The sequence below is a fragment of the Crotalus tigris genome, unplaced genomic scaffold (genome assembly GCF_016545835.1).
Source record: "Crotalus tigris isolate CLP2741 ecotype Arizona unplaced genomic scaffold, ASM1654583v1 scf7180000018755.946041584:351173, whole genome shotgun sequence".
Lineage (NCBI taxonomy): Eukaryota > Metazoa > Chordata > Lepidosauria > Squamata > Viperidae > Crotalus > Crotalus tigris.
Genome location: NW_024097184.1, coordinates 395,854 through 422,076, shown reverse-complemented (window position 1 = coordinate 422,076; position 26,223 = coordinate 395,854). Strand labels below are relative to the sequence as shown.

Genomic DNA, 26,223 nt, shown 5'->3' with positions numbered 1-26,223 from the left:
GAAAATGTCTAGGGCTCCCCAATTCAAGGTTAGGGGGTCCCTTGGGGCTCTCTGAGCTTGCTGGTTTTCTTGCAGACGTTTCATGACCTGACTAGAGAATGTCATCAGTGCTAGAAGGGAGTGGGGTTTATGGAGGAGGAGGGGGGAGAGAGAGAGGAGGACTGAGGGGTCCTTGGTGCTCTCTGAGCTTGCTTATTTTCTTGCAGACATTTCATGACCTGACTAGGGAACGTCATCAGTGCTACAAGGGAGTGGGGTTTATGGAGAGAGGAGGAGGAGGAGGAGGAAGGAGAGAAGAGGACTGAGGGGTCCTTGGTGCTCTCTGAGCTTGCTTGTTTTCTTGCAGATGTTTCATGACCCAACCAGGGAACACCATCAGTGTTATAAGGGAGTGGGGTTTATGGAGAGAGGAAGAGGAGGAGGAAGAGGAGGAAGGAGAGAGGAGGACTGAGGGGTCCTTGGTTCTCTCTGAGCTTGTTTTCTCATCAGTGCTAGAAGGGAGTAAGGTTTGTGGAGGGGAAGAGGAGGGGGGAGGAGAGAGAGTGTGGGGTCCTTGGTATTCTGAGCTTGTTCTCTTGCAGACACTGCATTACCCAAGCTCAGTATCATCCGTGCTATAAAGGAGTAAGGTTTATGGGGGGGGGAGGAGGAGGAGGAGAAGGGGGAGGAGGATTACTGTGGGGTCCTTGGTGCTCTCTGTGCTAGTTTGTTTTCTTGCAGCCACTTGGTAACATCATCAGTGCTAGAAGGGAGGGAGAGCAAACCCCCATTTCCTTCTGGCACTGATGATGTTATCTAGTTTGGTAATGAAACGTTTGCAAGAAAATCACCAAGCTCAGAGAGCACCAAGGAGAGTCCTCCTCCTCCTCTTTCTCCTCCTTTCTCCTCCACAAACCCCACTCCCTTCTAACATTGATGTTGTTCCCAATTTGGGTTATGAAATGTCTGCAAGAAAACAAGCAAGGCAAGGACCCCTCCTCATTTCAACCCTCAGTTGTAAATATTCTCCTTTATTGGTATCACTCAAGGTCATTCTGGGGAAGCTTACAAAAATACCCTCCCCCATAGAAATCAACACACACACACACACACACACCAATCAAACCAGCCACCTGATGACCTCTGTATCCCCCCTAGCATCCCCCAGGCTCCTTGGCAAAACCTGCTCTTCAGTTTCCCAAAGATAATTTCCCAAAAGGCAACTCTCACCTGCCAGCCAAATCAGGATAAGTCTAATGATTTATTGCAAGCTTAAGTTTCCTACAAGAATCTGAGCTACTAATGGACAAGAGAAATGAGCAGGAACAAGATCTCTTGTGGGGGAGCAGGGTACCCTCCTCCCCTAGGCTCAGCCGGGTTATCTCCTACAGCAGGGGTCGGCAACTTTAAACACTCAAAGAGCCACTTAGACTCATTTCCCACAGAAAACACTGGGAGGGGGCTTGAGTGAAGAGTTTAATTAAAAAGAAATAGAGGCTGCTGTGCATGAGTTCTCTCCCTCTTCCTCTCCCTCTCCTTCCCTCCCTCCCTCTCTCTTCCTCCCCCCCTTTCCCCCTCTCTCTGATCAACTGACATACATTCTTATTGGGCTGGCTCTCTCCTGCCCTTGGTATGCCAGTCCTCTTCCCCCACTCAGTGTGTGTGTGTGAGAGAGAGGGGGGAGGGGGAGAGGGAGATGCTGCCTTCTGCTGCTTCCTGCTGAGACACAGCAAGGCAGGAGCCCCGCCCAATAAGCTTATCAGCTTGTCGGAGAACAGCATGAGGCCACTCTCTTTTTTACACACACACACACACAGAGAGAGAGAGAGAGAGAGAGAGAGAGAGAGGAAGAGAGAGAGAGGAAGCGCAAGTGCCTCTCTCTGTCTCTCTGCAAATGACCGGGAATCGCAGAAGGCTGAAAGAGTCACATGCAGCTCTGGAGCCACAGGTTGCCAACCCATGTCCTACAGCAACTGGACTCCCTTGATTTTCCATTCCTCTGCCTTCCTAAAACACACACACACATACACACACAGATGAACACCATTTGTGGAATGTGGGCTGCCATATCTGGCTCTTGATCCCTTCCATCCTACCTGCCCAGGATGTCGTTGAAACGAGGGTCGAGCTCAATGTTGTATTTGTCAATGTAGTCGTAAAGGTCTTCTGTTCCCAACACTTTGGCTATTCTCACCAACTGCAAACAGACAACGGGAGACAGAGGGTGGGGTGTAATGATAAAAAAAAAAAATTAATACAGATAATCCTCGATTTAACAACTATTTGTTTCGTGACCGTTTGAGGCTCCAGTGGCATTGAAAAAAGTGACTTATGACTGTTTCCCCATACTTATGACCACTGCGGCATCTCTATGATCATGTGATCAAAATTCAGATGCTTGGCTACTGGCTCATATTTACAATGGTCAGTGTCCCAGGATCATGTGATTCCCTTTTGCGACCTTCTGACAAGCCAATAGGGAAGCCAGATTCACTTAACAACCGTGTTACTACCTTAACAACTGCACTGATTCACTTAACAACCGTGTTACTACCTTAACGACTGCAGTGATTCACCTAACCGTGTTACTATCTTAACTGCTGTGATTCACTTAACAACCGTGTTACTAACTTAACTGCAGTGATTCACTTAACAACCGTTACTAAGTTAACTGCGATGATTCACTTAACAACTGTTTTACTAACTTAACTGCAATGATTCATCTCTTGACACTGAAGTTCTTTGCAAACAGTTGCCTCCAGCAACCAGCCCTGCCCACACATTCCCTTTTTGTTACGCAACCCCCAAGCCTTGGCTTCTCACTGCTTTCTCCTCTTTCCCTGGAGTCGCCCCATTGCCTCCCTCTATCCTACTCGTGTGACCTGTCTACGTTTACGAGCGTCTCTGAGGTCTTCCAGCTGTGCTTCCTCCCAGTCCCAGCACAGCTGGCTTCCCAGCACAACTGGCTCTCAGCTTGATCATAAATGGAGGGACCAGCCTCTTCATTAGTTTGATGGCTCTCCAGGCCCCCCCCTCCTCCTCCTCCTCTGATTCCCCAGGCCTCAACTACCCGGATCACAGGCTGCCACGGAACCACAACAGGTGCGATGCAGCCTCGTGGGAGGATGTCCCATGTGTCTATCAGGGCATCTACCTGTCTTGAGGGTGAAGGTTCGTTCTCTGAGCTTGCGGGTTGGTTTTCGGACATTTTGTTACCAGGCTAGGTAACATCTTCAGAGGAGTTTAAGAGTTGTGTGTGTGTATCAGTGCTTTTCTGTTTAGAGGGCTTCAGGGCTGGGTGTGTCAAGTGAGGGTCCTGGATGGGTCAGGTGTGAGTCACCAGTGAGAGGCTGGTGATGGCTCTTGCGATGGGGGGGGTTACATCAGATCATGGTCCTTGGGAGGTGAACTGCTGGTGGAGGGGAGATAGTGCGGGATGATTATGGGCCACTGCTGTCTCTGGTGGGCTGTGTGATTTGGATTCTGAGGGGTTCATAGGCTGGTTGTAGGTCGATGTGTCTCAGGATAATTTCATAGCTAAGCAGCTTATGTAATGATGCAATGTAAGGTAGATGATGGAATGGTAAGAATAACTGAGCAGGGTCTGTGTCCCTTTAAGAGCCTGAGTATAAAAGGGAAGGCTTTTGCTGCTGTGTTCTCTCTTGTCCGTTTCCTGCTGTAATTGCTGTATGTTGCGAGTGTGCTGTCTTACCACGTGTATTTTGTTCCTAGCGTATATTGTAGATAGTGTAATATAAACCACCATTTAATACAAACCACTGTTTACTGTATTTACTCCTGGGTTACCTCAGCGCAACAAGACTGTGCATGCTCTGACAATGTGTCTGTTAATGGAACTGCTTATGCAGTGCCAGGCTTCAATGAACTCAGGTGGTGGCGTGGCCAATGGTTTTTGTGTCGCCCCAATCAAACTGGTGCTGCTTGGGGTTGGTGTGGGTCCCCATCAAGAGACCCATCACCAGCCTCTCGCCCCTGACCCATCACAAGACCCTCACTTGTCACACCCACCCCTAAAGTTCTCACAAACGGAAGAACACCAATACTAACATCTCCCAACACTGAAGATGTTACCCAGTCTGGTGACAAAACGTTTGGAAACCAACCCACAAGTTCCGAGAACGAAACTTCACTCTCATCCTACAGATATTCGCCACTATTGCAAATCTACCTGTCTACCTACCCCTGGACAAGGCTGACCTCATGCCGAAAGTACAGGCCGGGAGAAACCCATTGGTGGATTCTCCATCTCCAGTGCTGGAGAACTACCTGTCTGCCTGCCCCTGGACAAGTCTGACCTTATGCAGAAGGTGCAGGCCAGGAGGTTTTGCTACCTGTGCACTCACCTGATCATAATTGTCGTGACCGTGGAAAAAGGGCTCCTTTCGAAAGATCATGCTGGCGAGCATGCACCCCAAACTCCACATGTCCAGACTGTAGTCGTACATCTGTAAAGGGAGGGGGGGAGGAAGGGAGAGGGGAAAGAAGAAGAAAGAAGAAGTCCATCAGCCTGGCTCACTTGCAGATTGACAAGGAAAAGACGCAACAAGGATAGACTGCATTCTCTCATGGGGAATTTGCAGTCTGCATTCAGCAGGTAGGAAGAAAACCTCCCATAATTTCCATCCTACCGATCCACAGGTAGTCCTCCACATACGGCCATTATGGAGCCCCAAATTTCGGTGGCTAAGTGGAACATTTCCAACATCTCCTCCTCCTCCTATTTTCCCTACAACCCACGTGAGCTGGGTTGGGCTAAGAGGGAGGAACTGGGCGGCTAAGCAGAACTAGAACTCACCATCTCCTGGTGATTGGCCCAAAGCCACCCAGTTGCTTTTATACCTAAGGTGAGATTAGAACTCGCAGTCTACTGGTGATTGGTCCAAAGTCACCCAGCTGGCTTTCATGCCTATGGCAGGACTAGAACTCGCAGTCTCCTGGGGATTGGCCCAAAGTTACCCAGTTGCTTTCCTACCTATGGCAGGACTAGAACTCGCAGTCTCTTGGTGATTGGCCCAAAGTCACTCAACTGGCTTTCCTGCCCAAGGTGGGATTAGAATTCACTGTCTCCTGGTGACTGGCCCAAAGTCACCAGCCAGGTTTTATGCCTAAGACGGGACTAGAACTCTCCGTCTCCTGGTGATTGGCCCAAAGTCATTTAGCTGAATTTCATGCCTAAGGCGGGACTAGAGCTCCCAGCCTCCTGGCGATTGGCCCAGACACCCATTTCTTCCTGCCTGCAGGAGGACTAGAACTCAACGTCTCCTGGTGACTGGCCCAAAGTCACTCAGCCAGCATTCATGCCTAAGGCGGGACTAGAGCTCCCAGCCTCCTGGCGATTGGCCCAGACACCCATTTCTTCCTGCCTGCAGGAGGACTAGAAGTCAACGTCTCCTGGTGACTGGCCCAAAAGTCACTCAGCCAGCATTCATGCCTAAGGCGGGACTAGAGCTCCCAGCCTCCTGGCGATTGGCCCAGACACCCATTTCTTCCTGCCTGCAGGAGGACTAGAACTCAACGTCTCCTGGTGACTGGCCCAAAGTCACTCAGCCAGCATTCATGCCTAAGGCGGGACTAGAGCTCCCAGCCTCCTGGCGATTGGCCCAGACACCCATTTCTTCCTGCCTGCAGGAGGACTAGAAGTCAACGTCTCCTGGTGACTGGCCCAAAGTCACCCAACTGGCTTTCCTGCCTAAGGTGGGACTGTTTCCTGCTTTCTAGCCGGGTGCCTTAACCACTAGACCAAACTGGCTCTAAATAACATTTTTATTTTTTTCATTTCATTTTGCTTTCTTTTTTCATCCTAGGCTCTACTGGGGCAGCCCAATGGCTGGTTCCAGCCGTCCTTTTTTCCCAGGTGTGTGGTCATTTCCACATCAAAAGCGCAATTACCTGATAGTCTACAAGGAGTTCCGGGCCTTTGAAGTATCTGGAAGCCACTCGGACGTTATATTCCTGACCCGGATGGTAGAATTCAGCCAAACCCCAGTCTATTAGCCTCAGCTAAAAAAAAAAAAAGAAGAGAGATTAAGGTGGGAGGTGATTTTTTTTTACTTTGGTTGGCAACACTTTGCAGATCCCCTGATGGAATGGGTAACAAAATCAGAAACAAAGGAAATTAAAAAAAAAAAAAGCTGTAGAAATCCACAATTATTAGAGACAGTTCAGAAATGAAACAGCCATACCGTATATGCCGGCGTACAAGGCAACCCGGTGTATAAGACGACCCCCGTTTTTGTCGATGAGTCGCATTCCTAGAACGTCATCTTATACACTGGAAACTACCAGTATTTCCGGCGTATAAGACGACTCGGCGTATAAGACGACCCCCGTCTTTGGCGCCGATTTGAACGCTTGCGGAAGTCGCCTTATACGCCGGCATATACGGTAGTTTAAAACGGGTCTTCAAACTTGACCCTTTGATGACTTGTGGACTTCAACTCCCAGAATTCCTCAGCCAGGCACGCCTGGCTAAGGAATTCTGGGAGCTGAAGTCCACAAATCATCAAAGGGCCAAGTTTGAAGACCCCTGGTTTAAAAGTACCACTGAATTACAGCCAGTCCTCAACTTGCAATCGCAACTGAGGCCCCAAATTTCCGTTGCTAAGCGAGACACGTTGCTAAATGAATTTTATCTCTTTTGACAACCTTTCTTGCCACCACTAAGCAAATCCCTGCAGTTGTTAAGTGAGTCACATGGCTGTTAAGCGAATCAGGCTTCCCCCATTGACTTTGCTTGTCTGGAAGACCGCAAAAGGGGATCATGTGACCCCTGGGACGTGGCAACCGTCATAAATATGAACCATTTGCCAAGAGTTTGAATTTTGATCATGTGACCATGGGGATGCTCCAGCGGTCGTTAAGTGTGAAAAAAAAGGTCCTACGTCACTTTTCCCAGTGCTGTTGTAAGTTGAATGGTCACATAACTTAAGGACCACCCGTACTAAAGAAATTAAAGAGAGTATAAGAGTAAATTATTTTGTTTTGTATTATCTGTCCAAGCCAGAGGATGCTCACAATAGGCCATAGTCCCATTGTGCTGATTGAATATAAGTAGTCCTCAAGTTACGGTCACAATTGAGCCCCAAATCTACATTGCTAAGTGAGTTTGCCCCATTTTACGACTTTTCGTGCCCCGGTTGTTAAGTGAATCATTGGGTTTATTAAGTTAGGACCACGGTTGTTAAGTGAATCTGACTTCCCCACTGACTTTTCTTGTCAGAAAGGCGCAAAAGGAGAGTCACGTGACACACACACACATATGCGGCCGTCATAAATGTGAGTCAGTTGCCATGCGGCTGAATTTCGATCACACGATCAAGATGCTGCAACAGTTGTGTGAAAAACGGTCCTCAGTAGCTTTTTTCAGTACCGCTGTAACTTTGAACGGTCACTAAGTGAACTGTTGTGAGACAAAGACTGCCTGTATACCAAATTTCTCTTTTTTCCTAATCGGTTTTTTTAGCAAGACCTAGGCCAGGGGTTGGCAACCTTGGCTCTTTTATGACTGGTGGACTTCAACTCCCAGAATTCCTGAGCCAGCATGGCTCAGCTTGGAAACCTCTCCCTTTCCCCTCAGCATGGCTGGCTCGGGAATTCTGGGAGTTGAAGCCCACGAGTCACAAAAGAGCCAAGGTGGCATACCCCTGACCTAGGCCACAAGGTAAGGGGGCAAGCCTCGGCAGCCCACTGAAGTACAGTGAGGAGAAAGAGCGTGAACCCTCACTGTCCACCATTCCTCACCTTTCGATGCTCGTGGTCAATCATGACGTTGTGAGGTTTGACGTCTCTGTGCATGATCCCCATACTGTGGCAATAATCCAGGGCCTGCAGAAGTGAAAGATACCCCAAGATCAGAAAGAGGGGTTCATATATACCAGGGGTCTTCAAACCTGGCCCTTTTATGGCTTGTGGACTTCAACTCCCAGAATTCCTCAGCCAGGCGTGCCTGGCTGAGGAATTCTGGAAGCTGAAGTCCACAAGCCATAAAAGGGCCAGGTTTGAAGACCCCTGTTCTATAGAATATATAAGGCAAGTATGAGTATTTTGAGGAAATCTTGAAGGAACATTCTGGAAAAAGAGTAGATAGAGGCCTAGTTCAGATTTTTGTTGGCTGCTTTGTGGCTCTGCAGCTGGAAGAGAGGTAATTATCACTAAATGTAGAACAAGGGTAGGATTTCTGCTTTTTTTTTTCCCTCATAAAGAATGTAATATAGGTATGTAGTCCTAAACCAGTGGACTTCAAACTTGGCCCTTTTAGGACTGGTGGACTTCAACTCCCAGAATTCCTCAGCCAGCATGGGGAATTCTGGGAGTTTGAAGTCCACCTGTCTTTAAGGTTGCCCAGGTTGAGAAACATTTCCTTAAGCAATTTATTCAAGGTGGAGAGGTGAGATTATAAAGCAGTGGCAACTCTGAAGAGAAACCAATCTTACTACTCTGAGGTTCTATTGGTTACAATGCTATTAAATAATGAGGAAGGGAAGAAAATAGAGAAAAAGGGAAAGGAAGGGAAAGGAAAGGAAAAGAAAGATGGAGGGAAGTAGGAAAGAAAGAAAGAAAGAAAGAAAGAAAGAAAGAAAGAAAGAAAGAAAGAAAGAGAGGGGGGAGAGAGAAAGAAAGAAAGAGAGGGGGGAGAGAGAAAGAAAGAAATAAAAAAGAAAAAAAGAAAGGAAGGAAGGAAGGAAGGGAGGGAGGGAGGGAGGGAGGGAGGGAGGGAAAATGGAGAAGAAGGAAAGGAGAGGAGAGGAAAGAGAAAGGGACACATCTGAATCAAGAGAGATCTGATTCATCTATCCTTCGTCTGTCTTAACTCCTCAGGGAAAGAAGAAAGACCTTATCAAGCCCCAAAATGGCTGACCTCTATTTCTCAAATGCTATTTCTGGACCACCTCAAACGCACTTAACAAAAGTCAACTCACCTTCAAGATTTCATACATGTAGAACCGAATGTCGTAGTCTGTTAACGTCTGATATAATTGCTGTGGGGAATTAACACAACACGGTCAAAGAGGAATCCAGCATCAACCTTCCCATTTGTCACCCAACAAGGAAATTAGGCACAATCTCAGTGTGTGGATCCACTTCTAGGCGGCTTAAAAATACACATTTCCTGAACTGGTTATCGTCCTAATTCACAGCATTGTTGGCTGTGGAATTCTGGGAGTTGAAGTCCACATGCCTTAAAATTGTCAAGTTTGGGAAACACTGTCCTAATTTAACATTTTCCTGTGCCAGATCCCTGTAGCAGGACTGTCTTCAGAGGGGGGGGGGGCTGCATTGCACATATAATTGACCCCCCCACACACCCAATTTCTTACAGAGTGGGAACTGGGCGTCCACAGCAATGTCTTCTGCCTTGATAAAAGCTACTGACTTCTGCCTGACTTTACGTTTTTTTTTCCACCGTCGTTAAGCGGAACACGGTGGTTAAGGGAATCACAGGGTCCCAGCTTCCTCCCTTGACCTGGGAAAGTCACAGGGGGGGGGGGATCACGCGACCCTGGGACGTTGCAACCGTTGCAAATAAATGCTGGCTTGCCAAGGATCCAAACATAACTGCCAGGATGCTGCAAGGAAGGATTATAAGCCACTTTTTTCAGCCCCGCCCCAGCTTGGAACGGCCGTTAAATAAATGGTCATTAATATGAGGACAACCTGTACTGTATATATCAGTGATAGAAAAACTTTTAACGACCGAGTGCCCAAAAACTGGCCTCGCCCCTGCTCCACCCCGATGCTCTGCCACTGCTCTGCCACCCCATCCACCACCCTGCCTGCCCACAGGACCATTCATGGCCTCCAGGGCCTGCCACAGATCGCCCAGGCAGCCCAGCAACGCTATGGCAGCTACACCCTCTGCCCGCACCCCGCTGCATCAACTATGCGTGATGGGGTGTGAGGGCAGAGTCTTGTCTACGCTGCCTGGCTGCCATGTCCTTGGCTGCGCTGCTCCGTGTGGGCCATGCTCGGGGGCGACTCTCCTTCAGGGGGGCTGATGGAGAGGAGGGGGTCACGGGGGGAGGCAAGGCTGGGGCAACGGCACGTGTGCCCACAGAGAGGGCTCTGAGTGCCACCTCAGGCAACCGTGCCATAGGTTTGCCATCACTGGTCTATATGATCCTGATTTCTATTCAAGAACTCTTCTCCTGCTAAAGCAGGGGTCTTAAAATTGCCAAGGTTGGGGACCTCTGTTCTAAAGAATCATAGGCCCACCCTTTTGTTTTTGATACAGTGCCTCACTTAACTCTGCCCAGGTTATTTATTTTTTTTATTGCTTATTTATTACACTTTTATGCCGCCCATCTACACACACACACACACACACACACACACACACACACACACACACACACACAGGGTGTTTCTGGGGTTGTTGGCTGATTCTCCCAGAAATCTTTCAGTTTGCAACTAGGGATTGTGGGGTAGGAAGTTAAAAAAAAAAAAAGGATTATTATGAAAATCGGATCTCTAAGCCCCCAATTAAGGAAGGGCCAGGCAAGTCAAGGGCATGTCAATCTTTTTCGCTAAGCTGCCACCTAGTGGCTGATTGCAGGGCCTGCAAGGGGAGAAGGATTGATGGCAGAACCCCAAAATAAACCTCTGTCTTGCCCGGTGAGATTTCAGTGTTCTCGACCTACATTGTAAGGGATTTGGAGCAAAAATGCTAAATTGGAAGAAGTTGGGAACACAGGTCAAGAATGGCTTTGTGAATTGTTAATTTGTAAACCGGCAAATCTTCTCACCTCAGGTGAGAGGTGGGAAATCAATGAGAGAAAGAATAGAAATAGAACAGGATAGGAATAGAAATAGGATAAATAGGATAGGGATAGGATGGGAGAGGGATAGAAAGAAAAGAATAGAATTAACAGATTGTAGAATAGAATAGAAATAGAAATTAGAATAGAATAGAATCATGGAATAGGAATAGAATAGAAATAACAGATTGTAGAATAGAATAGAATAGAATAGAATAGAATAGAATAGAATAGAATAGAATGGAATGGAATGGAATAGAATAGAGTAGAGTAGAATAGAATAGAATAGAAATGGAGAAGAGAAATGGAAAAAAATAAGAATAGAATGGAATGGAATAAGAATTGGATGGAATAAGGATAGGGTAGGATGAGATGGGTTGAATAGAACAAACTGAGTACAGTAGACCGATTGTAGAATTGAATAGAATAGAATAGAATAGAATAGAATAGAATAGAATAGAATAGAATAGAATAGAATAGAATAGAATAGAATAGAATAGAATAGAATAGAATAGAATAGAATAGAATAGAAGGATGGGATGGGATAAGAATAATGGAATGGAATGAAATATATTGTAGAATAGAACAAAATAAAAAAAAGAGGGAGGAGCACTAATGATATTCCCTGTCTTGAGTTACTCATACAAAATAATAAGGCAGGATAAAAGTAAAATTAATAAAATAAAATAAAATAATATAATAAAATAAAATAATAAAATAAAATAGACTATTTGTAGCTCAGGGCTGAGTTCCGGGGTCCTTGGTGCTCTCTGAGCTTGTCTTCTTGTAGACCTTTCATTACCCAAACTATTTAACATCATCAATGCTAGAAAGGAGTGGGGTTTGTGGAGAGCAGGAGGAGGAGGAGGAGGAGGAGGAGGAGGGTGGGTCCTTGGATCCCTCTTGAGCTAGGCCATTTTCTTGCAAACATTTCATTACCAAACTAGGTAACACCATCAGTGCTAGAAGGGTGTGAGCTGTGCTCCCTGTACACAAGTCGCTTGCCTTGCCCATATTGGCGGGAATGTTCTTGGCAGTTCCTTGATTAGGCCATGGTTTATTGCTTGTTTAAGTAGCATTAATCGTGGTTTGATCTCTGCTTCTCTGGGTGTGGATGACCGGCCAGGAGGCATTTTAACTTTTTAAGCCTTTATGTCTTCATCATTCAATTTACATTTTCACTCAAGCTATTTGCAGCAACTCAAAACCAGAAGGGGGGAATCCTCCCAAAAGCAGATCACGGGACACCTTACCTCACTTTGCCTCCATGTCCCCATCACACCTTCCTCTCCCCCCCCCCCAAGACAAGAAATTAAAAGCGCTGGGTGGGAAACTGTACCTTAAAATCTGTGTTGTTCACGTGCTCGAATACCAAGGCGGGGGTCCGTGACTAAGAAAAAGAAGGAAGGAAGGAAAGTTAGACACCTGCAGTTCTTTCAATGCATGATTTATTAGGCCGCATTAAAGGCTGCTCAGAGACCGACTGCCAGCCGGCATTTCTAGAGCCAGAAAAAAGCTTTAAGGGGAGGCTGCTTTTGTAGAAAGCTGAATTAAGTCTAAGGCCTGATTTGATCAAACCACTCAGTACAGGCTTTTTTTGGGGGGGGGACAGAGGCAAAATAGGAAATAAAATGTCACTTTTACCATTTTAGGACCCTGTGACCAAAAACGCCCATGATGATTATACAGTCCTGGAGGTTCTCTAATTGGGCCAATATTTGAAATGACAAAGGTGTTTATAAGCAATTTTGTCCGCATACACAGCTTAAAATGTGCTATTTGCCTAGACAAGTCACAGGAGAACTGACTGCCAACTTGGAGCTAGACTCTGTGCCTCTGATGAAGTAGATCAGGGCTAGGCAACCTTGGCTCTTTTATGACTCATGGACTTCAACTCCCAGAATTCCTGAGCCAGCCATGTTGAGGGGAAAGGGAGAGGGTTCCAAGCTGAGCCATGCTGGCTCAGGAATTCTGGGAGTTGAAGTCCACGAGTCATAAAAGGGCCAAGTTTGAAGAGCCCTGCTTTAAATATTTAAATATTTTTTCCTCACGGTCACATGATCAAAATTCAGGCATTTGGGGAGGGGCAGGCAGCCCTGGCTCTTTTATGACTCGTGGACTTCAACTCCCAGAATTCCTGAGCCAGCCTGGCTCAGCTTGGAAACCTCCCCGCCCCCTCAGCATGGCTGGCTCAGGAATTCTGGGAGTTGAAGTCCACGAGTCATGAGGGGGCCATAGTTCCCCCATGCTGGCTCAGGAATTCTGGGAGTTGAAGTCCACGAGTCATCAAAGGGCCAAGCTTGCCTATCCCTGAACTAGATCGTGGGCTTATTAAATTTATATGCCACCCATCTCAGCGTCGAGACTCCAGGCAGCTAACAACAATACAAACACACAATATACAGTGCCCAGAATCCCTCTGTGAGGGAGATGGTCAGTTTTGAAATGTAACAGACACACAGAGAGAAAGATATAAAGATGGCAGATAGACAGACAGAGATATAGAAAGATACGAGATAGATTGATAGATATAGCTAGATAGCTAGATAGATACATAGATATAGTAGATAGATAGTAGATAGAGTGACAGAGAGATATATAGAAAGGTGATAGATAGATAGATAGATAGATAGATAGATAGATAGATAGATAGATAGATAGATAAAGATAGGAGAAAGCAAAGATAATATATACAGAGAGATAGATGATAGATTAGATAGATGATAAAGATATAAAGATGATAAAGATATAAAGATGATAGATAGGTAGGTAGGTAGGTAGATGATAGATGGATGGATAGATAGATAGATAGATAGATAGATAGATAGATAGATAGATAAAGATATAAATATGATAGACAGGACAGACACAGAGACATATATAGATGACAGACTGATTATATACAGACAGATTGATTTAGATGCCAGACAGATGTACATGTGAGGGGAGGGAAAGTACTGACATCATCCTCTATCTTTTTATAAAACCCACCCACTGCCCCTCAGAGCAACTCACCACTGGATCCTTCACGATGTCGGCCAGGGCGATGATGTTGGGGCCCCCTCGCAAGTTCTCCAGGATTTTGATTTCTCGTTTGATTTTCTTCTTTTTCACCGGCTGACCAAAGGAAGACACCGGTTAAAGTCAGGACAGGCAGAGCCCCAGCAGAGGGGGAAAAAATAATACTGCAGCTTCAACCAGCCTTTCTCACGGGTTCTGCTTGTGGAATATATTTGGGTTAAAAAAAAACAAGGTTGCGTTTAATTTCGCACCAAAAAAGTAAGTGACTGAATTGTGGGAGTTTGTGGAAGCAAATAATGTGCCTTTTGGAAAAAGAAAGTGTATATAAATTCTGAGGGGAGATGAACAGGAGTCTGTAGTGAGGCTGTTAGACAGAGGATAGTAAAGCATCAATAGAAGAGACTATTGCTAGTTTGGGATTAATCTGTTGGGGTCCTTGGTGCTCTCTGAACTTGGTGGTTTTCTTGCAGACGTTTCATGACCCAACTAGGGAACATCATACATGCTAGGAGTGGGGTTTGCAGGGAGGAGGAGGAGGAAGAGGACTGTGGAGTCCTTGGTGCTCTCTGAACTTGGTTGTTTTCATGTAGACGTTTCATGACCCAGCTAGGGAACATCATCAGCGTACGGGGAGTGGAGTTTGCACTCTGTTTACATGTAACTGGCTTGCTCTGTCAGTTCTGGCAGGACAACCGAGGAACTACCAGCTCAGACCAACAAGCTAAGAGCAAACAACAGCCCAGTCAAAAAACCACTAAGAACAGTCCCATCAACACTGACAAGGACAACCACTGTGTATATAAACAGAGAGCAAACCCCACTCCCTTGTAGCCCTGAAGATGTTACCTAGTTGGGTCATGAAATGTCTGTAAGAAAACCACCAAGCTCAGAAAGCACCAAGGACCTCGCAGTCCACCTCCAGCTCCTGCTCCTTAACCTCCTCCTTCCTCTTCTGCTCCTTCTTCCTTCTCCTCCTTCTCCTACCTCCATCTTTCCTCCTCCTCCTTCTTCTCTTCTTCCTATTTCTTCCTCCTCCTCCTCCTCACCTTCTTCCTTTCCTTCTCCTCCCCCCATCCTCCTCCTCCTGCTCCACTCTTCAAATCCGTCCTTTCTAGCGCTGATGATGTTACCTAGATGGGTCATGAAACGTCTGCAAAAAAACCACCGAGCTCAGAGAGCACCAAGGAGCCCCCAGTCATCCTCCTCCTCCTCCTCCTCCTCCTCCTCCTCCTCCTCTATAAACCCCACTCCCTTCTAGCCGTGATATTATCTAGGTGGGTCATGAAAGTCTGAAAAAAAAAAAAGCAAACAAGCTCCAAGAGCATCAAGGATTCCACACGATATATCCATGAAACATACACAAAGGAGAATCCCAATGCTCAGCTTCAATTAGTTCAGAAATCAATAACCCAGAATTATCAGTAAGAACAATTCAAGAAGTTGACTTTGGGGAACTCCGAGTCTTCTTCCCTCAAAAACAGCCCTTCCCATGGCAACAGAATAGTGCAGTGTTTCCCAAACTTGACAATTTTAAGGCATGTGGACTTCAACTCCCAGAATTCCACAGCCAGTGTTGCTGGCTGTGGAATTCTGGGAGTTGAAGTCCTCATGCCTTAAAATTCTCAAGTTTGGGAAACACTGGAATAGTGAATTGAGTGGAAATTCAAGAAAAGAAGCTTGCAATATTCTGGAAGTCTGCAATTTTGAGAGAAAAACAAGGAGAAATCCCACTGGCCACCGCGCTCTTTGGAACTGGGCCCTCAGGAATTAATTATCCCAGAATCCCTAATTAAGGAAGTCACAGAAGTACAAAATAAGGGCCCTTTTCTCAACGCCCGCAGCTCAAAGGTCTGTTTTCTTCTGCGCAAATGTGGTTTCGGAACTGCTCCCTAGACTTTCTTCCCAGGAGAACAGGCCATTGTAACTCTTTAAAAAAAATGCCCATGAATTTCACACCACAAGAATATGAAGTTTTCAGCTAATCAAAAAAACCCAAACAAACGTAAAACCTTTTTCCAGGCAGCTCTTAAATGTGGAGAGAAAAGTAGGCCAGACTTTCTGTTAAGTCAGAGGTAGGCCACCTTGGCTCTTTTATGACTCGTGGACTCCAACTCCCAGAATTCCTGAGCCAGCCATGCTGAGGGGAAAGGGACAGGTTTCCAAGCTGAGCCAGGCTGGCTCAGGAATTCTGGGAGTTGAAGTCCACCAATCATAAAAGAGCCAAGGTTGCCTACCCCTGTGTTAAGTCATCTCTCTGAGCGTAGCCAAAAAATAAAATACTTAATACTGCACTGAGAATACGGCAGTACAGCATCCAGTTTTGGTTGCCATGATACAAAAAAATACATTTAGGCAAGAAAGACCAAATGTACAGGTATAGTATAGGGGGTACCTTGCTCAATAGTAGTAACTGTGAGAGGAATCTCGGAGTCCTAGTGGACAATCCCTTAAATAGGAGCCAGCCGTGTGCTGCAGCTGCCAAAAAGGCCAACTCAGTGCTGGGCTGCATCAACAGAGGGACAGAATCAAGATCACATGAAGTATTAATACCACTTTACAATGCCTTGGTAAGGCCACACTTGGAATCCTGCATCCAGTTTTGATCACCATGATGTAAAAAAGATATTGAGACTCTAGAAAGAGGACAGAGAAGAGCAACAAAGATAATCAGGGGACTGGAGGCTAAAGCATATAAGAATTAGGTCTGTCTGGTTTAATGAAGAGAAGGACGAGGGGGACATGATAGCAGTGTTCCAATATCTCAGGAGCTGCCCCAAAGAAGAGGGAGTCAAGCTATTCTCCAAAGCACCAGAAGGCAGGACAAGAAGCAATGGATGGAAACTAATCAAGGAGAGAAGCAACTTAGAACTAAGAAGAAACTTTCTGACAGTGAGGACAATTAACCAGTGGAACAACCTGCCTCCAGAAGTTATGGGAGCTTCATCATTGGAGGTTTCTTAAGAAGGGACTGGACAGCCATTTGTCTGAAATGGTAAATGGGTTTCCTGCCTGAGCAGGGGGTTGGACTAGATGACCTCCAAGCTCTCTTCTAACTAATGTGTATTCTTTTTTAAAAGATACACCAAGATAACTCTGCTAATATTTGCGTTGCCACATCCAGCTGCATGTGTGTGCACATTCACATCCCCCTTAAAATCATTCCTTGAGGCTTCTTCTGAGTCATGCGCTGAGAAGTATGGTTAAAATCTGATTTAATCTTGTTTAGCTCCACCTTCATTTTCCAAGGAACGGCATGCATATCTCTAGTCATCTGCTGTTAGCCACCATAACATTTAGCTTACATCTTTAAAAGTCCAATTCTTAGCATGTTGACACAGTTAACACTAAAACAGCCGCCCAGAGGCCCCATGCGAGGAACATGGATGGCATAATAAATCCTTTTTGTGGGGTCCTTGGTGCTCTCTGAGCTTGGTGGTTTTCTTGGACACAACAGCACTGATAATGTTACCTAGTTTGATAATAAAATGTCTGCAAGGAACCAAGCACAGAGAGCACTAAGCACTCAACAATTCAGTCCTGAAACAAATATTTCCTTCTATTGGCAAAGCATTATCTTACCCCTTTATAACTTAACTCGGTGTCACCATAGCCAAGTGATTTATCAAACAAACCATAATTAAACCATAAATAAAAATATAATAATTATAATAATTATAATAATAATAGTTGGAAGGGACCTTGGAGGTCATCAAATCCAACCCCCTACTCAGGCAGGTAACCATTTATCCAAGAATGATAAAGGGACAGAGCAATTAACTAAGCTATTAATTTGCAGTCTCCTCTGTGATTCTAATAATAATGATGATGATTTATGTGGCCCATGAGCCACTGGTTGTTACTGCTAGTGGGCTGTGGCCTACAGTTTGGGGACCCCTGACTATATTACAAGAATCTCCCCAGATTGCTTGTCTTTCCCTGGGAATAAATAATAATAATAATAATAATAATAATAATAATAATAATAATAATAATAATACTAATAATAATAATAATAATAAAGTTGGAAGAGACCTTGGAGGTCATCTAGTCCAACCCCCTGCTCAGGCAGAAAACCCTATACCATTTCAGACAAAGGGATGTCCAGTCCCTTCTTAAGAAACCTCCAATGATGAAGCTCCCATAACTTCTGGAGGCAGGTAGTTCCACTGGTTAATTGTCCTCACTGTCAGGAAGTTTCTCCTTAGTTCTAGGTTGCTCCTCTCCTTGGTTAGTTTCCATCCATTGCTTCTTGTCCTGCCTTCTGGTGCTTTGGAGAAGAGCTTTATTCCCTCTTCTTTATGGCAGCCCCTGAGATATTGGAAGGCTGCTATCCTGTCCCCCCTGTCCTTCTCTTCATTAAACTAGACATACCCAATTCCAGCTTTTTATGTTTTAGCCTCCAGACCGCTCATCATCTAATCAGCTCCTGTTTTAAGTGATTGTCCACTAGGACTCCGAGATCCTTCTCACAGTTGCTACTATTGAGCAATACTAATGATGAGGAATAAAAAATTGGCTGAAATTAACTAAGGAGCATTGGGTAAAATCTTCCCCACTGCACAGCAGTCTCACCTTCAGAATTTTAACAACTACTTTTTCATTATTTGTGATGTTGATGGCTTCAAAGACTTCGCTATATTTGCCCCGGCCCAGCTTCCGAACTAGCTGATAGTCGTCTTGATTCCTGTAATGTCAAAGACAAAAAAAAAAACAGAGCATTATGCAAAGGGGAAAGAACTCCATTATTCACCAACCAAAAGCATTCTCGTGTTAAAAGAAAAAACTCATTGTAAAAAGGGAACTGTTAAAGTCTGTAGTAGTGAAAAATCAAGAGTCTGCTAGCATGTTTCTCACTAATACATCTTCTCTCAAAGGTGCTTTTATTTTAAAGGAAACTGGACTTCCTTTAAATTTTGATTTTTTTCTTGAAAATCAATTTAAAGAAATCAGTTTTCTTCAGTTCTCCTGGTGATTGCTTCTCTCCTTGATTAGTTTCCATCCGTTGCTTCTTGTCCTGCCTTCCGGTGCTTTGGAGAACAGGTTGACTCTCTCTTCTTTGGGGCAGCCCCTGAGATATTGGAAGGCTGCTATCATGTCCCCCCTCGTCCTTCTCTTTGTTAGACTAGACCAGTGGTTCTCAACCTGTGGGTCGGGACCCCATTTGGGGTCGAATGACCATTTCACGGGGGTCGCCAAACAAGGCTGTCCGCCATTTTCCCCCCTTTTCTTTGGCCACGCCCCTGGCACCCGGTGATGTATAAGTGGTTGGGGGTCACCACAACATGGGGAACTGTATTATGGGGGTCGCGGCATTAGAAAGGTTGAGAACCACTGGACTAGACACACCCAGTTCCTGCAACCGTTGATCTTATGTTTTAGCCCAGTGGTTCTCAACTTTTAATGCCACAACCCCCCAACCGGTTGTAAGTCGAGAACTAAACCGGTCATAAGTCAAGGACTACCCAACCGGTTGTAAGTCGAGGACTACCCAACCAGTCGTATGTCGAGGACTTTTCCTGCCCGGGAGTGCCGCGCATGCGTCGTGCCGCCCCCTGCACCGGCCGAGGCATAGCTGGCAAGCAGCAGAGATGGAGCAGGCCGACCACCGGCTGGGCCATCAGCTGGCCCAACCCAAGGGAGGTGAGGCACCCGCCGGAAAAGGGGGAAAAAATGGCGGACAGCCTTGCTTGGCGACCCCCGTGAAAGGGTCGATCGACCCCAAATGGGGTCGTGACCCATAGGTTGAGAACCGCCATTTTAGCCTATCGTCCTCTAATCACCTAAATAATTTTCAGAAAGCAGAGGATGAAGACCCAAGAGTGGAAGAACAAGGCCCCCTTCAGCAATGGAAGCTGATGAAGCTGACCTGGAGACTCTTACAATCTCTCTGCCTAACCTCCTTACACGGCAGCATGGGGTGGTGTGTGTATGTGTGTGTGAGAGAGATAAAAAATAGAGGTGAGAGTTCTATGTAGGTTGCCTTGAACTCCTGCTAGAAAGGGAAGATATACCTAACACAGTGTTTCTCAACCTGGACCATTTTAAGGCATGTGGACTTCAATTCCCAGAATTCCACAGCCAGCAATGCTGGCTGTGGAATTCTGGGAGTTGAAGTCCACATGCCTTAAAATGGTCAAGGTTGAGAAACACTGACCTAACAGATAATATGTCAACAAGGGCTTCCTTGTAATAGAGCGGACAGGCAATGAATCAATCCTTTTTCCTTTTGCAGCAGGCATCAAGTCACTGTCTGACCAATTCTTATTTTCTTATTTATTGGCTGTGAAACCCCTGCACGCATGGTTTTAGCTACAGAGGGATAAAAGCTTTTAAGTACGCGATGGGCCCGTTCAACATTTGTGGGAAATGACATCAGATGGGTGACTCTGGGCCAATTACCAGGAGATGGTGAGTTCTAGTCCCGCCTTAGGCTCGGAAGCCAGTTGGTTTACTCCGGATCAATCACCAGGAGATGGTGAGTTCTACTCCCACCTTAGACACGGAAGCCAGTTGGGTGACTCTGGGCCAATCACCAGGAGATGGTGAGTTCTAGTCCCGCCTTAGGCACGGAAGCCAGTTGGTTGACTCTGGGCCAATCACCAGGAGATGGTGAGTTCTAGTCTCGCCTTAGTCTCGGAAGCCAATTAGTTGACTCTGGGCCAATCACCAGGGTATGGTGAGTTCTAGTCTCGCCTTAGTCTCGGAAGCCAATTAGTTGACTCTGGGCCAATCACCAGGGTATGGTGAGTTCTAGTCTCGCCTTAGTCTCAGAAGCCAATTAGTTGACTCTGGGCCAATCACCAGGGTATGGTGAGTTCTAGTCTCGCCTTAGTCTCGGAAGCCAGTTGGTTGACTCTGGGCCAATCACCAGGAGACAGTGAGTCCTAGTCCCGCTTAAGCACAGAAGCCAGCTGGGTGACTCTGGGCCAATCACCAGGAGATGGTGAGTTCTAGTCTCACCTTAGGCACAGAAGCCAACTGGTGACTCTGGGCCAATCACCAGGAGACAGTGAGTCCTAGTCCCGCTTAAGCACAGAAGCCAGCTGGGTGACTCTGGGCCAATCACCAGGAGATGGTGAGTTCTAGTCTCACCTTAGGCTTGGAAGCCAGTTGGTTGACTCTGGGCCAATCACCAGGAGATGGTGAGTTCTAGCCCCAGCTGGTGGCTGTGTGTGGTGGCTCACAGTGGTTTGGACACTGGGTTGACGATCAGCAAGCTCACGTTTGAGTAGAGCAGTGTTTCTCAACCTTGACAATTTTAAGGCATGTGGACTTCAACTCCCAGAATTCCACAGCCAGCATTGCTGGCTGTGGAATTCTGGGAATTGAAGTCCACATGCCTTAAAATGGTCCAGGTTGAGAAACACTGTGTTAGGTATATCTTCCCTTTCTAGCAGGAGTTCAAGGCAACCTACATAGAACTCTCACCTCTATTTTTTATCTCTCTCACACACACATACACACACCACCCCATGCTGCCGTGTAAGGAGGTTAGGCAGAGAGATTGTAAGAGTTGCTGGCTGTGGAATTCTGGGAGTTGAAGTCCACATGCCTTAAAATTGTCAAGGTTGAGAAACACTGGAGTAGAGAGAGCTGCTGGATGAGCTTCAATCATTCTCTCCAGGAGAATCCTGTCAACATACCCTGTTTCCTTGAAAGTAAGACCTACCCCAAACATAAGCCCTAGCTTGATTTTTTGGGGAGTGGGCCTAATATAAGCCCTAGTTTTGGGGTGAGGCACAAACCTAAAAATCAAGCTAGGGCGGGGGTGAGGAGAGGAGAGAAAGATTACAAAACAGAAAATTAGAATGGGATGGGGATGGAACGAAATAGAAATAGGAACAGAACAGAGATAACAGATTGCAGAATAGAACAGAATCTACAATTGTTACAAGAGCTTTGGAACCCAAAAGCAAAACAGGCCAGGACACTTACCCCCATTCTACCACATGCGACTCATAATCCCAGTACTCCCGTGGTCTGTGCGTATTTACATCTGTGTAAACTCTGGCCCTGCTTGGCACAGGCCCCGACATGTCGGACAGGCTGGCAGGTGGAGCTGGGCTACGGATCTGGCCTCGGCACGTCTCCGGACTCCCGGATCAATCCCAGGATTGCCTCGGATTGGACTTTATTGAATACTTTCTTTTTTTTTCTTTTTCTCCCCACTGCAAAGACAAAAAGGCAAGGATCCTGAAGAGAAGAATCGACAGTCCAAATTAGGCAAGGAAATAGTTCTGTGGCGGATGAAAACTTGGGAAGTTTTAAATCTCGAGGAGCGAGTCTAAAGCTTGCGATTGACAAGGGAGGGTTTTATTCTGCTGAAGGAAGCGAACCATTTCTACCCTTTAGGGCAGGGCTCTTCAAACGTGGCCCTTTTATGACTTGTGACTTCAACTCCCAGAATTCCTCAGCCAGCGTACGAAGTCCACAAATCATAAAAGGGCCAAGTTTGAAGAGTCCTGGTTCAAAGCATCGATGCTATGATTTGAATTCAGAGATTTGAAGACAGCTGTCCTGTCCCTCTCAACCTTCTGTGTGTGTGTGTGTGTGTGTGTGTGTGTGAGAGAGAGAGAGAGAGAGAGAGAGAAATATAATAGAGATTTATAAATTATAATTAGATTTAAATTTAATTTATAAATATAAACTATATCAATCTTTATAATAAACATAGAGATATAATATAGACTGCACACACACGCGCGCACACTCATATACATACACAATCTCCTTTCTTATGTGCTTTTTTCTAATTCACTACTTCTACTATTTTAAAATTTCTGTATTCGGCACTCTGAGCTAAGACCGAATAAAGATTTGCATTGAGTTACATAAATAAACGTTTGTAAAGATTTTTTTTTTTTGTTCAATCTCCCAGCAAGGGCAACCATCCAGGTTTGACACTCCCTGCTCTATGCAGGAACCGCAATAACTCATGGACCACTGGCACAAAGAGATGGGGGGAGTAATGCTCGGAGGCTTCACACACACACACACACACACACACACACACACACACACACACACACACACTCCCGAGCCTTGCGTTTTACTCATCCCTTCTAGCCAGCCTGGGACACCTCCGGTCCCATTTTGCAATAACCGGGTGGGGGGGGGGGGCTCTGCCAAAGGGTGGCAATCGTAAGTTAATTTTGGCAGCACGTCACACTCGGCAAACGGCCGGGACGTTGCAAACCGTACGGAAGCTTTAAGCGGCGATGTGCAAAATGTTCTGTTCTCCTTGCGCAGCGCACGGATCTGGGTGCTTCTGAGGACAGGACAAAAGATTTCTCAGAACAAACAACCCACTTTCAGTTCCCTAAAGCAGGGGTCCTCAAACGTGACGTGACTACAGGGATTCTGCCATGCTTGTAAGTCACATTTCTTTTCAGTGCTATTGTAACTCTGAACAGCCACTATGTCAACGCTGCTCACATCGGATGTTTTTGCACTGACAGCAGATGGAAATGTAGCCATCTTTTTCCCTTTCGCTTTTAAAATTAGATGATGCTGGGAGGGGGGGATGTGAACCAGAGTCCAGCTAGATGTAACAACACTGAACCTAGCGTGAGAATCAAGGTTATTGAACTCAGAGCTGATAAGGAATTGGTGGGCTGGAAAACTGGAGAGGAAGCCTGCGTTTCAAGCTAATTGGGGAATGTGGTTTATGACTGTTAATTGGAGGGAATTGTGCTTTGATACTATGTGCTCGGGGGAGGGGAATTCAGTTTTTGGCTTTGATTATGCAGTGCCGATATTATGTTCCTCAAAATAAAGATCCTTTAAGGTAAACAATGCCTTGAAGTTCTTTTGAAGAGTTTCATCTGTCGGAACCATGACACACTAAATGAATGGTCATTAAGCTGAGGATTGCCTGTACAAAATTTCTCACACTTTTCTACACATGCTAAGTTCTGTAAACTAGAGAGCAAGCCAATAAACCATTCCCTGCATCACATCAGCTAGGAGATAGGCTCACTCAGGATACCTGTACTTTAGCACAGGTAATCAGACTTAAACCATTCGTTTCATGATAGGTCAAAATTACGACGCCAGTGGAAAATAGTGACTTCCAACTGGTCCTCGCGTTGCCAACTGACAGGAGCAGCTTCATGGTCACTTGATCAAAATTTCGAGGGCCTGGCAACTGACATGTATTTGTGACGGCTGCAGGGTCCTGGGATCATGCGACCGCCATTTGTAACCTTCATAATGTCTCATCAGGACTTGCTTTACGACTGTTCTGACTTGCAAATGAAATTGCAGGCTTACTTGTGGTTGTAAGGCGAGGAGTAGCTGTATAAACCAGGGATACAACCAGGGATACTGTACCAGGTCAGTGTTACTCAGCCTTGGTCAGTGTAAGCTCTGTGGACTTCATTTGCAAACATGGCCACTGTAAGAATGCTGGACTTCAACTCCCAGAATTCTCCAACCAGGAGGCTTTAAGAGGGGTGGACTTTGACTCCCAGAATTCCTCAGCCAGATTTTAACAGGGGTGGACTTCAACTCCCAGAATTCCTCAGCCAGGAGATTTTAACAGGGGTGGACTTCAACTCCCAGAATTCCTCAGCCAGGCTTTAAGAGGGGTGGACTTCGACTCTCAGAATTCCCCAACCAGCATGGTTTAAGAAGGGTGGACTCTGACTCCCAGAATTCCCCAGCCAGGAGGCTTTAAGAGGAGTGGACTTCAACTCCCAGAATTCCCCAGCCAGCATGCTTTAAGAGGGGTGGACTCCGACTCCAATAATTTCTCAATGGGGAATTCTGGGAGTTGAAGTCCACCAGTCTTACTTATAGTGGCCAGGTTTGCCAATGTTTTGGCTGCTTCTGCCTGGCCATCCAGCACACCCTCCTCTCCCCTGACCAGCCCAGCCTAAACGGACAATCGCACCTGCCATTCACACAATTGGAGCACAGACACAGGCGCTCGCCCGCTGTTCACAAAGTGGGGAGGCGCACATGCGCACTCGCCCGCCGCTTCCACAGCCCGGTTCCAAATGGCTCAGGACCTGGAGGGGGCCACAGCCCTAAGGCTGGGGACCACTGCCTCAAGCGACAGCTGCTAAAATCAAGGATGGATTAGGCCTAACGTTTACAGGAAGTCCTGTCAAATGGCCGCAACTGAGCCCCACATTTATGGCGCTAAGCAAGTCAAGTGGGTTCTGTCCCGTATTACGACCTTTCTTGTTGCCACTATTAAGGGAATCACAGCAGGGGTCAGGTTGCCCACACAGCTCTCGACTTTGCTGGTCCAAAGGTCGCAAAAAGGGGGTCACGTCACCCCGGGAGACTGCACCCTGTCGTAAATATGAGCCAGTTGCCAAGGCAGTTGATCACGTGACTGTGGGAATGCTGCAACGGTCGTCAGTGTAAAAAAAAAAAAAAACACCCAGTCATAAGTCACTTTTTTTAGTGCCGTTGTAACTTCAAATGGCCGCTAAACAAATGGTTGCAAGTTGAGGATGCCTGTACCCCCACAAAACAGATGAAGACGTATTAGAAATTAGAATCACAGAGTTGGAAGGGACCTTGGAGGTCTTCTAGTCCAGCCCCCTGCTCAAGCAGGAGACCTATGCCATTTCAGACAAATGGTTGTTCAATCTCTTCTTGAAAACCTCCAGTGGGAAGAAGGAAGGAGGGAGGGAGGGAGGGAGGGAGGGAGGGAGGGAGGGAGGGAAGGAAGGAAGGAAGGAAGGAAGGAAGGAAGGAAGGAAGGACAGAAAGAAGGGGAAGGAAAGAGAGAGAGAAGGATGGATGGATGGATGGATGGATGGATGGATGGATGGAAGGAAAGACAGAGGGAGGGAGGAAGGAAGGAAAGACAGAGGGAGAAGGAAGGAAGGAGGGGGAAGGAAGGAAAGACAGAGGGAGAAGGAAGGAAGGACAGAAGGAGGAGGAAGGGAGGAAGGAAGGAAGGAGGGAGGGAAGGAAGGAAGGAAGGAAAGAGAGGGAGAAGGAAGGAAGGAAGGACAGAAAAAGGACAGAAGGAGGGGGAAGGAAGGAAAGAAGGAAAGACAGGGAGAAGGAAGGAAGGAAGGAAGGAAGGAAGGAAGGAAGGAAGGAAGGAAGGAAGGAAGGAAGGAAGGAAGGAAGGAAGGGAGGAAGGGAGGAAGGAAGGAAAGAGAGGGAGAAGGAAGGACAGGAGGGGGAAGGAAGGAATGACAGAAGGAGGAGGAAGGAAGGAAGGAAAGACAGAGGGAGAAGGAAGGATAGAAGGATGGGGAAGGAAGGAAGGAAAGAAGGAAAGACAGAGGGAGAAGGAAGGAAGGAAGGACAGAAAGAGGAAGGGAGGAAGGAAGGAAGGACAGAAGGAGGGGGAAGGAAGGAAAGAAGGAAAGAGGGAGAAGAAAGGAAGGAAGGAAGGAAGGAAGGAAGGAAGGAAGGAAGGAAGGAAGGAAGGAGGGGGAAGGAAGGAAGAAAAGAAAGAAGGAAGGAAAGACAGAGG

At 46.4% G+C, this 26,223-nt stretch overlaps 1 protein-coding gene across 2 annotated transcripts in view; it reads right to left on the bottom strand.

The window, feature by feature from the left end:
* Positions 1 to 26,223, bottom strand: part of CSNK2A1 (casein kinase 2 alpha 1) — a 51,984-nt gene that overhangs the window by 6,423 nt on the left and 19,338 nt on the right. The window contains exons 2-10 of one of the 2 annotated variants that reach the window (XM_039355735.1): positions 21,711 to 21,943; positions 18,348 to 18,459; positions 13,770 to 13,871; positions 12,094 to 12,144; positions 8,919 to 8,978; positions 7,741 to 7,824; positions 5,890 to 6,000; positions 4,344 to 4,445; positions 2,076 to 2,176 (exon numbers count right to left, since the gene is read on the bottom strand). In XM_039355735.1, the coding sequence (XP_039211669.1) occupies positions 2,076 to 2,176; positions 4,344 to 4,445; positions 5,890 to 6,000; positions 7,741 to 7,824; positions 8,919 to 8,978; positions 12,094 to 12,144; positions 13,770 to 13,871; positions 18,348 to 18,459; positions 21,711 to 21,811 (824 nt within the window). In that variant the 5' untranslated portion in view covers positions 21,812 to 21,943. Of the gene's footprint in view, positions 1 to 2,075; positions 2,177 to 4,343; positions 4,446 to 5,889; positions 6,001 to 7,740; positions 7,825 to 8,918; positions 8,979 to 12,093; positions 12,145 to 13,769; positions 13,872 to 18,347; positions 18,460 to 21,710; positions 21,944 to 26,223 lie in introns of those variants that run through there. The other variant, XR_005558203.1, reaches the window with a different exon arrangement.